Here is a 16,480-nt window from a genome sequence, read left to right on the forward strand (position 1 = left end):
TAAGGGATCGTTCTATCTGGGTTTAACACAGGGAAACTAATGGGAATATTCAGATTAACCTCCCTGTATGCCCCTGTGTAGCCAGCACAAGGCTTTCTTCCCTCACTGACATCCCCTCAACACATCCACAGCAGCAGGTGGGAAAGGCAGGATTTGCAGCTGAAGATGTGGGGAATTGAACTGATTAAGGGCAATGGAGCTGGAACAGAGGGACTGGCAAACACCAGAATATGTTTGGGATCGCATGAAGGGCAGTGTTGCTCCTTCACAGCTGGGTTGTTGCAGTAAAATATAGATATAATATATAATTTGTATAAAATTAATATGCAATAGGTCATTAATAGATCCAAAGGGGAGAGCAGCACACTGATTTCTCACAGGGTTTTAGGGTTTTAACAGACCACCAGGTCAAGGGAGGTGACCTCTGCTCTGCTCCTGTGAGACCCTTCCTGGACTGTGTCCAACTCTGAGGCCTCCAGCATCAGAAGGACATGGAACTGCTGGAGAGATTCCAGAGGCGACCACAAAAATGATCAGGGATGGAGCCCTTCTTCTCTGGAGCTCAGCTGGGAGAGCTGGGGGTGTTCAGTGTGGAAAAAAGGAGGTGTCAAGGACACCCTAGAGCCCCTTCCAGTGCCTAAAGGAGCTCCAAGAGAGCTCCTTGGGACAAGGGATGGAGAGCCAGGAGAAGGGGAATGGCTTTAAGATGAAAAAGGGTTGATTTAGGTTGGATATTAGGGAGAAATTCTTCCCTATGAGGGTGGCAAGGCCCTGGTACAGGGTGCCCAGAGAAGCTGTGGCTGCCCCATCCCTGGAAATGTCCAAGGCCAGGTTGGATGGGGCTTGGAGCAACCTGGGGCAGTGGAAGATGTCCCTGCCCATGGCACCGAGGTGGAACTCCAGGACCTCCGAGGTCCTTTCAAGCCAAACCATTCTGTGACTCTGTGAAGTCTCTGTATCTGGGGGAATCATTCATCCCTGTCAGCACAGACAGGGTGTGACTGCCTGATCTACAGCTCTGGCAGGGTCATTAATGCTCTGCATGACAGACAGGGGGAAAGAGAAACTGTTTCTTGTCTTTGGAAAGCTTTTCTTCAAAAGACAGGCATTGGGAGATGGATTAACTGATGTGATGAGCGAAATTATTTCTGTGGGATGTTAGAGATAAGGCAATTCCTGCATGACATCTTTCTGGTGATGGGGAGTAAAGAAATCAAGAGAGCTGTAAATGCCCTCCAAAGGGAATCAGACCAGCTGGAATCCCAAAAAAGCCCAAAAAGCACAGGAAAGGAAAGTTAATGCCTTTCTCTTTCAACAAGTGGTGTGGAGCACATGGAACTCACATTGTGTCCTGCTCATTGTGCTGCCTTGCAAGGACTTTCTTTTTATCCTTTAGGATGTGCAGTCAGGAATTCAGACAGCTTGGAATTCTGCAGATTAGACACTGAATATCCCACCCAAAAAACAGGAATTTCAGGCAAAGCACCTGCACTTTAAGATTCATGGGGTATCCAGACCACAAACACCAAAGAATACAATTACCCTATGAAAAAATTATACAGTTCCTCCTTCTAGGATATTTTGGGGGCTCCTCTGAGTTGTTCCAAACCAAGCAAATGAACAAAAACACCCCAAAAAAACTTGTTCTGACACTTCAAAACTCTCCCAGTGGTTTGTGTCTCTGGAACCTCCAGGATCAACCCACACCCTGCCCCTCAAGCAGTTCCTGTCTGAAAAAGCCCCATGAGCAGGACTGTCCTCAGCCTCTGGAGCTGTATTTTAGGATACCACGAGTTTCCAGGTGATTTCACCTCACCCCAGAGCTGAGGCACTGTTTTGTTCTCCAAGCCTAACCTTGCTCGCACAGGTCACCTTCCCAAACAGTGAGGTTTGCATTTCCTAAGTCAGGTAGGTGAATGGCTTTAATTAATGGAACAATCTTTCCCAAGGGAAGCCGAGGCTGTCCTTGAATTAAAACCACAGATTCCCAAGATGCTTTCTCTTCCAGGAGCAGAAAGCTTTTATGCAAATATTTTGGAACATTTGGAAAGGCCTCTTAAGATCAGTTATTGTAATGCCTGGTTATTATAATGCTTAGTTATTAAAATGAGGCAGAGGAGAAGTGGAGTTGCTTGAGGGAGCCAGGTGTTCCCTGTGGGATGAGGGTTCCCCTGGCAATGCAGACCTGCTGGATCTCACTCTTTGTGTGTCTGGGGTTGGGTTTCACACCTGCATGGCCTGATTTTGTCTCCTGCACCAGAGGCTAAAATACAAGCCCTCAGCTGGCTTGGACCCTGATGTCACCAAGGAGGGGATAAACAGTCCTCACCTGTTGCAGCCTGATCCCATATTGCCTCTCCAGACCTTTCATAGGATTTTGGGATGGAAGGGACTTTAAATATCTTCTCATTCCAACCCCCTGTCATGGGCAGGCACACCTCCCACTATCACAGGTTGCTCCAAGCCCCATCCAACCTGGTCTTGGACACTTCCAGGGATGGGACTTTCGTGGGCATTCCAATTTCCAATGTTACAAGACCACCCTCACAGTAAATAGTTTCTTCCTAATATCCAATCTAAACCTACTTTATTTCACTTTAAAGCCACTTCCCCTTGCCCCATCAATCCATGCCCTTGTCAGATATCCCACACTTTGTGGTTTGTGACTGTCCCTTTCCATCTCATACCAGTTCTCCTCATGTACCTGATCCCGTGCTCAAAGAACACCCAAACACAGCTTCGATGGCCTGAACCCAGATTCATCAGCCCCATGGGGCAGAAGGTCTGCTTTGCAACACTAAATAGCCCCACATCTTCCTCTGCAGCCACAGAATCATGGAATTGTTAAGTCTGGAAAAGATCATCGCGCCCGAATCTTGACCTTCCATTGCCATGCTCACCACTATACCTCATCCCCAAGTGTCACATCTGTGGCAAGCACATTTCTCTCTCTCTCAGGATTTTTATAAAGGTGCACAGAGAGAAGTGAAAGAGAAAACAATTTCTATTTCTGCTCCTTGTTTTAGTCTTGTAGAATGTGTTTGGAGAATTGTTTACCTAGAGCGAATGCCTGGTTGAATCATGGTGGATTGTTTGGGCCTGATGGCCAACCAGATCCACCTGTGTCTGGACTCTAGAGAACAAGGTCATGAGTTGTGAGTGAGTTAGATATGATAGTTAGAGAGAGTAGCATGTAGTTTTTAGTATCCTCTTTTATACAGTATATTAATGTATCATAGCATAATTATAATAAAGAAATCATTCAGCCTTCTGAAATAAGTCAGACATCATCATTCTTCCCATTAGGTTCGCCAACATCTACAACACACATCCACACATTTTTTTTGGAAACTCCCAGGAGTGGTGACTCCACCACTTCCCTGTGCAGCTTGTTCCAAAGCCTGACCACCTTCCCAGTGAAGAATTTATTCCTAATATCCAATCTAAACCTCCACTTGTGCATCTTGAGGCCATTTCCTCTTGTCCTGTCACTTGTCACCTGGGAGAAGAGACTGACTCCAACCTCATTAAAACATCCTTTCAGGGAGTTGTAAAGGCACGTGAAGTGATGCTGTCACCACCAGTAAAAAACCTTGGCTCTGTCTCCCTGTTCCCTTTGCCAAATGAAATCCCTGTTGTGTACCAGGGCAAGGCAGGTGAGAAATGAAACTCACAAGAACATGAGCCCACAACCATGGCTGTATTTATCAACTCCTACCCTGTGCCAGGAGGAGAAAGAGGGAGCAGGAGACCAGATCCTGCCTGGGTTTTCACTTCATCAGGGCTAAGCAGCCAATAATTGCTCCAGATGAACACCCTTGGAGGAGAGTCAGAGAATCCCAAATCATTCTCTGATTTCAACTTTCAATTTACCCAGCCCATGCTAAGCTCATTAATCACACTTGCAGCACTCAACAAAACAGAAATTAGTCCCTGATCTTCTCCCCTCTTATTTCATGCCATGAGGAGTTGGGGGTGAGGGAAAGAGAAAAGAGAAGCAGAGGTGCCACCCACGAATCTCAGAGTCACTCAAAGGGACTGGGATTAATAAATCAAAAAACCATTGTTAATACTACAAGCTTAAATATCCATCTAAATGCAAATGAATGAACACTCAAGGGTTCTTCCTCTTTTTTTATTTCCAAGTGCTCTGTTCGACAGCTCCATCTTTGAGGAAGCACATGGTCACCAAATAATTGTCTGATTCTAATTGCAGTTTTACAGTCCAACCCTTCACAGCCCATGGATTTTAAGTGGCCTTTAAAGGATTTTGGCTCTGGATGGAATTGAAAGCTCAGGTGGCTGCAGAAACAGGCAGGAGCTCTCAAGGGAGGATTGCTCCATGTTTCCTGCCTCTGTACCTGTTCAGTCACAGGAGGCAAGGGGTTAAATCCAGAGGCTGGGTCACTGGAGTCAGATGAATTTGGGTCACCAAGATCTGCAGCCTCAGGTGAGTGACGGTGAGTGTGGGGAGGCTCCACCTGGCCACCCATCCTTGGAGCAGGAACATGGAGAGGGGAACAATAGAAATTTTGAGGGGACTCAGCATCTTCTGAGAAGGCAACACCACAGCAGGCTGGCTTGGGCTGCACAGGGAATGCAGCAGGGGGAGAACAGGCAAAGAAATGAAGTTGTAAATCCAGTAAACTGGTCAGAACTGGGAAACGGGATTTCACAGAATCGCGGAATGTTTCGGATTGGAAAGGACCTTTAAGAACATTTAATTCCAACCCCTCTGCCATGGACAGGGACACTTTCCCCTAGACCAGGTTACTCAAAGCCCCATCCAACCTGATCCTGAAAACTTCCAGGGATGGGACATCCTTAGTTTCACCCATTTGCACAACACCTTATGAGATTGATCGGTGGGAAAACCTCCAGGCCACAGGGAGAGGTGGCAGGAAGGAAAAGAAGGGAGCAAAGCGGGGAACCACGAAAGAGTGGCTGAACCATGGGGTTTCCTGGCACAGAGCCACCAATCAGGACCTCGAGCAGATACCAGGCAACAAGTCCATGGTGCAAAAATTCTTGTTCCAAGCAGGAAGCAATTACCCAAAATTGTGATTCAAACCCCTCGACAGCTCCAGAGCGCTGTTCAAGTTCGAGGTGAGCAGTCAGGACTGAGGAACAGGGTTTGCATAATTTGCCTTTCATTAGACTTTCCCAAGAGGCAGCAGCGGTAGCAAATCAGCTTTAAAATGTTGTGCAAATCATCTTTTAAAATATTGCCCAAACAGCTTGGCAGCTCCCCTCACCAGAGCTCGCCGGATCAGTTCTAAGTTTTGGAACATTGTCCAAGAAAAATCTGCTGACATCAGGATCTGGGGCTTTTCAGCTGTTCAAGATTGTAAATGTTGGTTGCAAACACTTGCAGGCATGCACACACACACCCCAAAATCCCAAAACACAGTGAAATTGGAGGCTTAGCAGCAGCATTTGCACAACCAATCTGCTGAGGGGTTGGAATCCATCCTTGAAAACTGACCTGTGGCCTCGGTGCCAAGAAATTTCCTGCTCAGCTCTTAGCTCCCATTCTTTGGTGCCATGAGGATGCAGGGATGATAAAAGACTGAAAGAAATCCCAGCATCCTGCACTCCCAGAGGGACAACAGGCAGCCCAAGAAGCTGCTGAGCCTTGAGAGGAAGAGTGTAGAGCAGCCAGAGCTCCCAGGGCAGGCTGTACCTAGTCTAGATGGTTGGAATGAGATGATCTTTAGGATCCCTTCCAACCCAAACCATTCTCTAGGATGAGGCAGAGCTGATGATGCTGAACTGGGCTGCTCTGCCTCCAGTTGAGAAATGCCATCCAAACCTCTCAGTCCATGCTCAGCACTGGGCAAACCTTCATCTGTGACCTACCAGGCACTTCCCAGTGCCAGCTCTGACAAGTTCCTGTACCCACCCTGAATGGCATCCCTGTCCCTCAGCCATGCCCAAACTGGATTTTGCTCATTTCATGCTCAGACTGCAGCTAATTAAATCCAGGTCTGAACATGGCAGAGAAACATCTTCATCTTCCTGGACACAACCCTCTCTGCTTTTGGAAAGCCAAAAGCAATGGGATGGAGTGCAGAGCAAAAGGGGCAATGGTTCCAGCTCCTGCATTTACTTGCCAAAAATTGGGTTGTTCTACAAGGGCTTTAATTCCATTCCAGCTTGGAGAAACAACAGATCTAGCAGAGCAGACCAGCTCCTGACCCTGCCCCTCAGTCCAACCCTCTGTGCTGACCCACACACTCTTTGGCACACAGAAAATATTATAAAATCCCCTTTTATTAAAGTCTTAAAAGTCCACCTGCATCTCAACCATCTTCTAACGCTGGAGCAATTTTCACTAGAAGCCAGAGGGACCAGTTCTGCCCTGGGCTACAACACAAGTGTGATTCCACAAGCAGAGAGAACCTCTGGGTTCTTCAGCTTTGCTTTGGATCCACTCAGAGATGCCAAATTAATCCCAGACCAACAGGAACTGAGCTGAGTGTAAATATGTTGCCTGCCTCTGTGTGCATATGCTACTTAATGGAGCATAAAAGGACAAGAATGGAATAATTTTTCAGATGCTGCTGGTGATAATAATAAATAATAATAATAAATGCAGGGGCATGTGCCAAATGTCTGAGATCTCAAGGAGAGGAACTGACTGCAAGCAGAAGAGGAGCCAGGTAGGTGCTCAAACTGAGATGCAAAAGTCAGTGAAGTAAAACCACCATTAAATCAAACACTTTGTATCCTTGTCAAGCTCACTCAGGATTTAAGACCTCACTTTCAGAGTGGTTGGTGGTTGTTTTTTTTTCTTTCTGCGATGCACATTCTTTGACAACTACTTCCCATATGGAATTTATGGTCCCAACTCTTTGTGGTAACTTGGGATTGTTTTTTTTCCCCTGCTGGCCACAAGCACATCACTCAAACCCTCCTGAACAACACCAGTCATCACTGGAATTCTGGCAAAAAAACAATTTTTCTATATCACCACAGCACAATTTGAAGTTCATATCACCTGAACTTCACCTCCACAGGCCATATTTGCAACTGATTTTTTGTTACTCTCCATATGGTGCATGATTTGGGGTGAGCACTGCAGAGAGCCAAGCACAGCTGTGCTGAGCTCAGTCTGAAAACTTCCACAGTCCTGGGTCCCAGTTCATGCATCCTTTATGTGGAAAAATCCAAAACAGCACTAAAAGCACAGAGAGAAGCAGTGCACATGTGAAGGAAGAAGCACTCCCCATCAGGGCAAAGAAAATACTGAGTATAGAGAGCAAGAACTGACACATCACTGCTAAAATTGTGATGATTTCACCCCAAAAAAAACCAAAAAAGCAAAGACCTGTGAGAGTAAAGAGAAATCCACAGAACTCACCCATCATTTTCATCCCACAGGATGCAGGTCTGGTTGGTGGTTCCCTGCCATGAGACAAGAAAGGGAAAATAGAAACAAATCAGTGTCATGCTGTTTGTGGAGTGTCTGGACTGGAATGAAGAATGTGGGGCTTGTAAATCTCCTTCCACTGCCCTAAGGATGGGGTGTCTGGGATACACCAGATGAGCTGTCATGGATCCCAAATCCTTGGAATGGCTTTTGCCAGACTGGGATTGAAAAGGCAGAATAAAACGTGCCTTGGTTTGTTCTGCATCACGAGCACTGCAGAGGGATTTGACTCTGCCTCTCTCCTGACTCAACCCACGGATATTGCTCCTTATCCCTCCTCTAACACAGAATCCTTTTGCTGCTCCCTTCTGGAAAGTGGATCAAATACAGCCTCTGCTTTTGCAGGACAAAAGCACAGCCCTGCAGGAGGGGGTCAGGTGTGTTTAAAGCCTCCTGGAAGAGGTTTGCCTCTGACTCCAGCTGTCTGAGACAGCTTTGGAAAATCCCTCCAGCAGAGTCCAAAGACACAACAGATCTTAATATTCATGTTGTAGAGCCTCAGGAGGGCATCTAATCTCCACAAGGATGGGCCTTGGGGAATGTAAATGTCCCATAAATCTGCTTAGGGTTGAGCAGAGGAACCTGGAGGGAATTTTTGCCTGCCTTGAAAAGCATTGAGGACAACAGTAATATTCCAGAATTAATGGGAACAACCTTTTCCCCTGCCTTTCCCACCTCAAGGAAGACCTTGTTACATCAAGTTATTTTAATGAGTGCACAATTATTCCTGTGTGACGATGCCCACAGTGAAATGGTGTGAACTGGGGACAAGAATGGCCATGTTCCCTGTGCCAGTAGTGTCACCCTCCTACTGCTCTGGAAATGAAGTTTGGTTTATTTTTTGAGGGGGGGGAAGATTGAAGGGTCCTGCACCAGCAAAAAGATGTCAGTAGCCCATCAAAACCACCTCCTTCCTTGCAGCAACACATTCCTGCCCTGCAGAAGCAAACACAGCCATGGGATGGGGCAGGTTCCCAGAAACCACTTACGTTGTACAGGTGGGAGAATTCGATTTCCAGAGGGGTGAGGAGAGACCGAGGGAATGGCTTCACAGTCACAGAGATGACTCTGGAGTTCAGAACGGTGCTGTTCCTGGGGAGGAGAGGGGAATAGAGAGCTTTTAGAGGGATTTTTGTGGAACAGGGAATCCTGTGGCAACCATCACTGGTGGTGCAAGGTTTAGAGTACACAGTGCAGAAGGGGTTGACCTCATTATTATAAAATACCCCCAAAGACATTTGCTGCTGATGCACCCCAACCTCTGCCCTCTGGGCTCCCCTCACAGCCAATCCACATGTATCCCTCCAAAATCAAACCATTTTATGAACCTTATCAACCCCTAAAGCAACTGGCCTTAGAGTCTGTATCTATCCCAGAAATGAAATATTCCTGGGCTCATTTTCTGTCTCTGCCGTGAGGAAACGGGAGCTCATCTGGACTGCAGTGAGCCTTGCAGGTCCCTTCCAACTCAGAATATTCCATGATTTCACATGTTTTCAAAAAAAAAAAAAATCCCATTTTGCCTTTTCAAGGCTGGCTTAGCCTGCACTGCAGTGAGGCTGAGGCATGGTTGTTTATCCATGGGGCAGCACAGGATCCTGGCTGGAGGCACTGGTGTGTATCTTCATTCCCTGAGGACCAAAAGCAAATGGAAAAAGGCCAAACCTTTCATGTAGATGTCTAAATGTCTGTGCCCAGACAAATATTGTAATAAATCTGGCAGCCCGGGGAGATTTGGCTCTTGGGAGGGGCAACAAGTGAGGAGGTATCTCCCCTTCCTGGAAAGCCAAACTCTTTGTAAGCACTTCCCTGGACACTGAACATCAAAATATACAGAGTTTCCTCATTTTTTCTGCAGTTTTTTGAAGTTTAACAAACTGCTGCAAAGATCTTTCGCTTTTCTCTCTGGATTTTATCTTTCTTTTAAAAAAAATAATTAGCTGGGAAAGATTTGCACTTGCTTAACAGCAGCTAAAAAAATAGTGTTTAAAGAAAAAAAAGGAGGAAAAAATATTTGGAATTGTCCATTGACGTGTAAGTGGATGTGCAAAAAGCTACTGTTCCATCAACACTAGAGGGAACAACAACATTGATTTAACAGGGAAAGAAAAAAAAATCAAAAATATATCTTTTCCTTTAAAAACAAAAGGAAAAACTAAACGAGAAAAAGAAGAAAAAAAGAATGAAGCGACAAAGCCCAACTATCAACCTAGAGAGGAAAAGTAAAGGAGTAAATCAGAGCAGGCAGCTGTAAGAAGCTAAAAATGGGATCTGCTGAAAGGTAACCACCAGTGCATGTCTTCATTAGAGGCTGTGTCTGTAAGGGTCAGTCCTTGGGTCAGTGCTGCTGAATATTCGCAGGAGCAGCAGGGATGACACCCAAACCTCCTTGTGGAGGCTGAGGAGCAGGTAAGAATCGATGCAGCCAACACAGACAGAAAGAGAATTTGATTTTTCAGCGTGGCAAGTTGTTGGAACACAGAAGTCACCAGTGTGCAGACCATGAAGGGTGATCAGTGGCCAAGAAGCTGCAGCTCAACCAGAAGTTGAAGGAGGCTTATAAAAAAAAATGGAGAGCAACTTTTCATATGAGTAATGACAGCACAAGGGGGGGAATGGTTTTAAACCACAAGAGAAGAGGTTTGGATTAATGTTGGGAAGAAATTCTTTGCTCAGAGGGTGGTGAGACTCTGGCATGGGTTGCCCAGAGAAGCTGTGGCTGCCCCATCCCTGGAAGTGTCCAAGGCCAGGTTGGATGGGGCTTGGAGCAGCCTGGGACAGTGGAAGGTGTCCCTGCCCATGGCAGGGGGCTGGAAGGGGATGATCTTTAAAATCCCTTCCACTGAGATGAAGCAAGGAACGTCTGTCTGTACCCTCCTTGTCTGGATTCCACTTTGCTGTTGGGTTCAATTTCACTTTGAGAGGGGGAAACAGCAAAGGGAGCTCAAAACAGAGATACAAAATCGATCCAGGTGCAGGAAAACAAACAAAATTTCTCTCTTGGAAGGATTGTCTGATAGTTCCTTGCACGTGGGGGGAGCTTTTCAGTCACCCACCCGAAGGCCAAATGCCTGGAAGTGAAAGCCAGACAAATTCAGCCTTAAAAAGAGAGGCAGGCTCCTGGCAGAGAAGGTAATTAAGCAGCTGAGCAGCTTGTCGGGGGTGGAGAAGGACTCAGTGTCACGGGGAATCTTTCAGGAGGAAGATGAGTCGCTTTTCCTACAAGCACGTTGCAGTCCAGCTTCTGGGAAGAAAAGAAAACACGCAGAGATTGGGCTTGAGCAGGAGCTCAGAGGAGCTCAGAGGGCTCCTGAGTGGCCACCAAGGGTGTGCTGTGAGCACAGTGCTGGGTACACAGGGAAAACCAGGCTGGTGGCTCTCTGCTGTCCGTGTCCTCTGCAGCAGAGTCCACCTGGGGCCAAGCGCCTCTCTCACCTCCCTGGCTTGGAAAATCAGGTTTTGTGTGCAGCCCATCCCAACTGTCACAGCTGCCAAGATCTGCTGGGCTCTCTGGATCCAAGGGGACAGAGTAATGTGTGACTCAGAGACGGAATTGCTGCTTGGGGGGAGGTAAATTGGGACAATTAGGAACAGCTCAGCTGGTGCTGTTTGCTGAGTTCAATCCACTTTTTTTTTTTTCTTGGAAGAAACCCTCTGCATTGAATCAGAGTGGTCCAGTCCAGAGTCTGGGTCTGTATTTCTTATGTGTACCCAGGAATAGCTGCTGTCCTCTGTTGTCAGAAATATTTTTGACCCATAGGCAGCTACGTGGTTATTTAACAACATTCTCCTTTTTAATGCTGTGTCCATTTGCACAGCGCTGAAGTAAGAGGTATTTTACTGCTGCTTTAATTTATCTTTTTTTTTTTTTTTTCATTTAACTCTCCGCAGGTGATTCAAGACTCTAGATTTTTTAAAAGAGGGACTGTCCTTTAATTAAGGAACATCTTAAATCAGCTGTCCCCTGGGAACGCTGTTCGGAGGCTGTGGCTGTTGCAGCTGCTGGTTATCAGAGCTCATTCCCTGCTTGGCCAGAGGAAGCTGAAATACCACTGGATCATTTGAGCCAATGATGTTTATTGCCCTTCTGATCTAATTCCCACTGCTGTAATGGAAGATATTACAGAATACAGTTGGCTGACTTGCTAATTCCTCTCTGCACTCACTCGGAGCTCTTTTGCCATTGCCAGTGCTAAATCTGGAGGTATTTAAATGATTATCGGTGAGGAGAGATGCCCTGGTGTTTATAGTAAATGGGCTCATGCTAATCAGTGCAGAACAGATTTAGAAGGTGCCTTAGGATGCTTAATTTACTGCCTCAGTACCAGTCACTGGGGAGAAAAATAAAAAGGAAGAATGAAAGGAAAAGGAAGAGGAGCAAAGAAAAGGGGACGGAGTGCTGAACACAAAAGCTTTGGTGCCCGAGGCAGACGTGTGCAGCCAGGCGTGCTCTGCTCCCCTCTCTCCTCCCCAGCCTGATTTCTGCCTTGCTGCTCTCCAGGGCTCAGTGTGGCTGGCAGCTCCCTGGAAGCTCGGGAAGATCGGGGCAGCTGAGCATCCCCCATCTGTCAGGACTGCAAAAATCCCCTGTGAACAGGAGGGCAGGGTGAGGTACCATTCCTGGAGGGCGAAGGGTGGCAGGGAAGAGGGAGACAGTAGCACTGAGCTTCCTCCCCTCGTGTCTGGGGTGCTGAACGTGGATGGGAAAACATTCCTGCAACTCCAGCCTGTGACACGAGCCTGGCCCCACCTGAACACGGGGTCAAAATATTCCCACTGCAGGTCAAAATCTGTCTCGTTGCAGCCAGTGATCTCTACTTTTCCCTGGAGGACCAGTGCTCAGCAGCCAGAGGGATCATCCTGGTGATTCCCAGCTGCCCCCCATCCCCAGGCAGCCCCTCTTACCTCTGCAGGGAGAGGATGTTGCCCACGTTCCGGTAGAGCACGGTCCCAACCACAAAGACAGAGGAGTCGTCTGACACTGCAGGACACCAGAGGAGAGGGAAGAAGACAATAACACTGAGACAATCAGGGTGGCAGCTGTCCCCATGGGACACCCCAGGGCAGGATTTGGCTTCTGGAGGAGCATGGCCAGTGCCAACATCACTGGAGTGGGACGCAGTGGCTGCTGTCACTATAGGGAGGGCTCAGCACCTTTGGGGTGACCCAGCATCCCAGATTTCTGCCTTCACCAAGGCTCACCCCTCCCAAATGGTGCTCCCCCATTCAGAAACCCCCAAATTCCTCTGACAGCATCACAGCAGACAAATCTGCAGGGGGGAAAAGTCTCTTGCAGCCACCTCAAGGCCTTTGGAGCCGTCCACAGCTATCAGGCCATCTGAGAGAAGAGCTGTGCTCGGGCCGACAAGGCCATCGGGAAGGGGAGCGGTCCCACTGCGCCTGCTCTGACCCCAAAACTCATGTGCTGCCTCTGGGGGCTGCAGCAGATCCAGATGAGCCTCTGAATCATCCGTGTGACCTTTGGGCACATCACTTGACCTCCTCCTTCTCCTCTTATTTATCCTCCTCCTCCTCCACTAACTCACGGTGCCCCAGCTGCAAAAAGCCAGAACTTCCCTTGATAAACCATGAGCAGCAGAGGCAGTCCTGGGGCTGGATTTTCAGGGCGAGAAAAAGGAAGTGGCTGTGTGGAAAGCAATGCTGAAGAAGCCTGGGAAAGCACCAGGTGGGGCTTCTCTGATATATTGTACTGAGGCTGAGCTGACAGTGTGTCTGCTCCATCACTGCAGGACAGGCACAGCTCTGCATGTCTGTCTTTCTTATCATCAAATTGGGATATCTAGTGAGCACATAACTGGGAGAGACTGACAGACAGGCTTGTAGAGCTATTTTGTCACCCAGCTGCATAAATCAGTGTTGGCCCTTCGAAATCAACTGTTCAAAGTCAGATCCCAGCAGTGAGGAGGTTTGGATTTGGTCTCATGAAGCTGCCTGTCCTTACACTTTGCTCAGGATAGCTACTCCTGTTCCCAGAGAAAAGTGAGGATCAAAACTAACAGAGGTGGATTTCTGCTGGAATCACTGAGTAACCCCTCACAACCTACACCACCAGCACAAAATATTGAATAAAACAGAGGCAGAAAAGCCCTGGGTGCTACTCAGGAAACCATGGAGAGGTGAGCAGTCATTGGAAGTTGTTTCCTGAGGGTGGATGTTATGTTTTGTTTGCTCAGTCACGACAGCTCGGGGGCCCTGGAGGAGCTCTGTGTGAGGATGCTTCCAAGAGAAATCTAGAAAACATCTCCATGGGGAGCTGGATACTTTTGGGACAGCCCTCAGCCTCAGAGCAGGATCAGCTTCATCTAGGTCTGGTCCAGCTATATGTCCAATAGGTAATTAAAGATTTCAAAAGGTGAAGGCACCACAGCTTCCACAAACAAACTAGGATAATGCTCCCAGTGTGCTCCAGCTTCTCCCAAGAAGCTCATGCTGTCTGCAAGGCACAACCAAGCACAAGGAGTGCTTGACAAGGTCCTTGCTCTGCCAGTGACTCACTGTTTACCCTTGGGGGTGTCACTTAACTGCTCTTGGCCTCAGATTTCCCAAGCTGAAGTGATGGCTGATGCCATCCCCAGCAGGAAGGCCCATGACAGAAGGTCCTGGTGTGACAACTCAAGGCCAAAGAAATTTTGTAGCAATAACTCAGTCTCCAGCCTCTGTCCCAAGGAAGGGGAAGCCAGTAGCTCTCAAAGCCATGAGTGCCAAAAGTAAATCCCATCATCAGTCAGCCCAATTTAGGGTCCCGCTTTTGAGAACTCAGGGCTTAATCCTGCCAAATGTCATCTCTGCCTAAAGATGAGCGCCATGAATGTGTTGGTTCCTGGCACTCTCATCCATCAGACTATCCCAGAAACCTCCAGTTTGTGGTTTTTTTTTTTTTTTTGTTTTGTTTTTTTTTGTTTTTTTTTTTTGTTTTTTTTTAATAAATAGTTTTGGGTTATCCTAGCATGTAATGAGAGATTTCCAGATATGGCAGCAAGGCCAGCTTCGCTGAGGCACCACCTCCATGCTGGGGCTCCTATCCATGCCCTGATGTGGAGCCTCAGCGATAAATACCTCTGAATTTCATTTCTGGGGGCAGGAAATTTCACACAAGGGCCATAAATCCCCGGATCTATCAAAGCTTGTCCAAGCAGCAGACTCAGCTCAGCGTGACCTGCTGACTCCCAGCAACTCACCCTCAGATGGCTCCATCAGGTCTGGATCCAGGCTGGGAGGGCACCTAAAGCATTGTCTGCCAATTTTTCCTTCTTTAGGGAAAGATAAACATCCATACCCAGGCACTAAACCTGCCCCTGAATTTTTGTGAGTAGTTTGAACTCTTAGTCAGGCCATATTTGAAAGCCTTATTGGCACTCATCAGTGCTGTGATGTCCAAACATTTGTGAGCAAATCCACCTGATCTGGAAGAGGATTAGAAGACAAAGCAAACAGAAGGCACCACTCTTAGAAAATGAAGGAAAAATATTGTCTTGGCTGCGCTGCCTACCTGAGAGCCCTGAAGACAGGATGCTCTTGGAGACAGTGACCTTGTCCTCTGAGTTCTTGGCCCAGTCCACCATTCCCCTCCAGCCTTTCATGGGGAAGGTGATGTCGGTTGCTGCGTTTGCAGGCAGTTTGTGAATACCGAGGACTGGGGAGAAGCGAGAAATGAAACCAGTAAGTGAAACCAGCTTCAGTTAATTCCATGTGTGCTCAAGAAAACATGGGAAGAATTAGTGGGAAATCAAAGAGATTGGATCTTGAGAGGCATAGGAGTGATGTTGTTTTGAGGAAATGTCTGTGCATGAAAGAAGATAAAGGCAGGGCTTGTGCTTTGCTGAAAGGGTCCTGCCTGCATTAAATCTGGCAAAGGAGAGTCTGCTCCAGCACCTTATCTCCAGGAGTGGCCAGCAGCCACTGATAAGAAGTGTGAGAAAGAACAAGATATCTCTTGGTTTGTCCTCCCAGCAATCAGCAGGACTTCCTCAGCTCCTGGCTGCATCCAGATCATCAACTTTAACAGCCACCAATGGACCTCTCTTTTATGCACTTTTCTAATCCCATCATGAACCCATCTGTACTTTTTGGCTTCTGCAACTTCCTCTGGCAACAAGTTCCACGCTGAGATTGTGCACACAGCATCAATCAAACACTGCCTGCTGTTTGCTCACTGCCTCCGTTGGCTGCTGGGCTGTTCTTGTGTTCAAGAAATAAAAGAAATAGTCTAATTCTGCCCAGTTTGTCATCTGTTCTCCATTTGGTAGATATCTCTCAGATCTCTCTGTGGATCTCTCTTCTTCCTCATGAAATCCCAACTTCTTTGGAGAAAAGCCACCCCGTATTTATGTCCGTCCATGTCTTCCCCAGGCCTTTTAATATCCCACCACCTGCTGCCTCCCCTTCCTCCTTCTCTCCCCACAGCCCAGGTTATCCATATTGCACAGTAATTAACAGCTTTTGGGGGTCTCTCCCCCATGTGGGGAGTGCCAAAGAACTTACCCAGGTTGTCCGTGACTTGGTAGGAATCCCGGAAATCTTTCATGCGGAAGCCAATGACATCAATGAAATCCTCCACGAGCCTGAATAGCTCCTTGGCATTTGGCCCTATCTGCAAAGAGAGGCAGAATTTGGAGTAGATCAGATCCTAACGAGAACAGCAGGAGCTTCTCTGCAGGCAAAGGTTTCTGCCCTCACATGTGAACTGGGAGCATATGTTGGGTATAATGGACTGTTATGGAGCTGTGGAGAAGGAGGAATGGGAAATCCTAAGAGGAAGCCAAGAAAAAGAGAGAAAGGAAAAGAAAAAGAAAAAGAAAAAGAAAAAGAAAAAGAAAAAGAAAAAGAAAAAGAAAAAGAAAAAGAAAAAGAAAAAGAAAAAGAAAAAGAAAAAGAAAAAGAAAAAGAAAAAGAAAAAGAAAAAAGAATTATAAAGTGACACTCAGATTGACAGAACTTAGGATGGAGGGCAAGATTTTAAACAAAAGGAAACACTGGAGACCCTCTGGAGAAGAGAATAATCTACCCATCTCTTTTCATAAAATCATA

General features: G+C 47.1%; 1 protein-coding gene across 6 annotated transcripts in view; it reads right to left on the reverse strand.

Moving 5' to 3' along the window:
• ADGRB1 (adhesion G protein-coupled receptor B1) overlaps window positions 1–16,480 on the reverse strand; it is a 280,695-nt gene that overhangs the window by 110,580 nt on the left and 153,635 nt on the right. For all 6 annotated transcript variants that reach the window (XM_068176081.1, XM_068175784.1, XM_068175859.1 and 3 more), the window contains exons 13-17: window positions 15,935–16,043; window positions 14,943–15,086; window positions 12,338–12,413; window positions 8,422–8,524; window positions 7,364–7,407 (exon numbers count right to left, since the gene is read on the reverse strand). In XM_068176081.1, coding sequence (XP_068032182.1) covers window positions 7,364–7,407; window positions 8,422–8,524; window positions 12,338–12,413; window positions 14,943–15,086; window positions 15,935–16,043 — 476 coding nt within the window. The remainder of the gene's footprint in view (window positions 1–7,363; window positions 7,408–8,421; window positions 8,525–12,337; window positions 12,414–14,942; window positions 15,087–15,934; window positions 16,044–16,480) is intronic.

Source organism: Anomalospiza imberbis, chromosome 1 (genome assembly GCF_031753505.1).
Source record: "Anomalospiza imberbis isolate Cuckoo-Finch-1a 21T00152 chromosome 1, ASM3175350v1, whole genome shotgun sequence".
NCBI lineage: Eukaryota > Metazoa > Chordata > Aves > Passeriformes > Viduidae > Anomalospiza > Anomalospiza imberbis.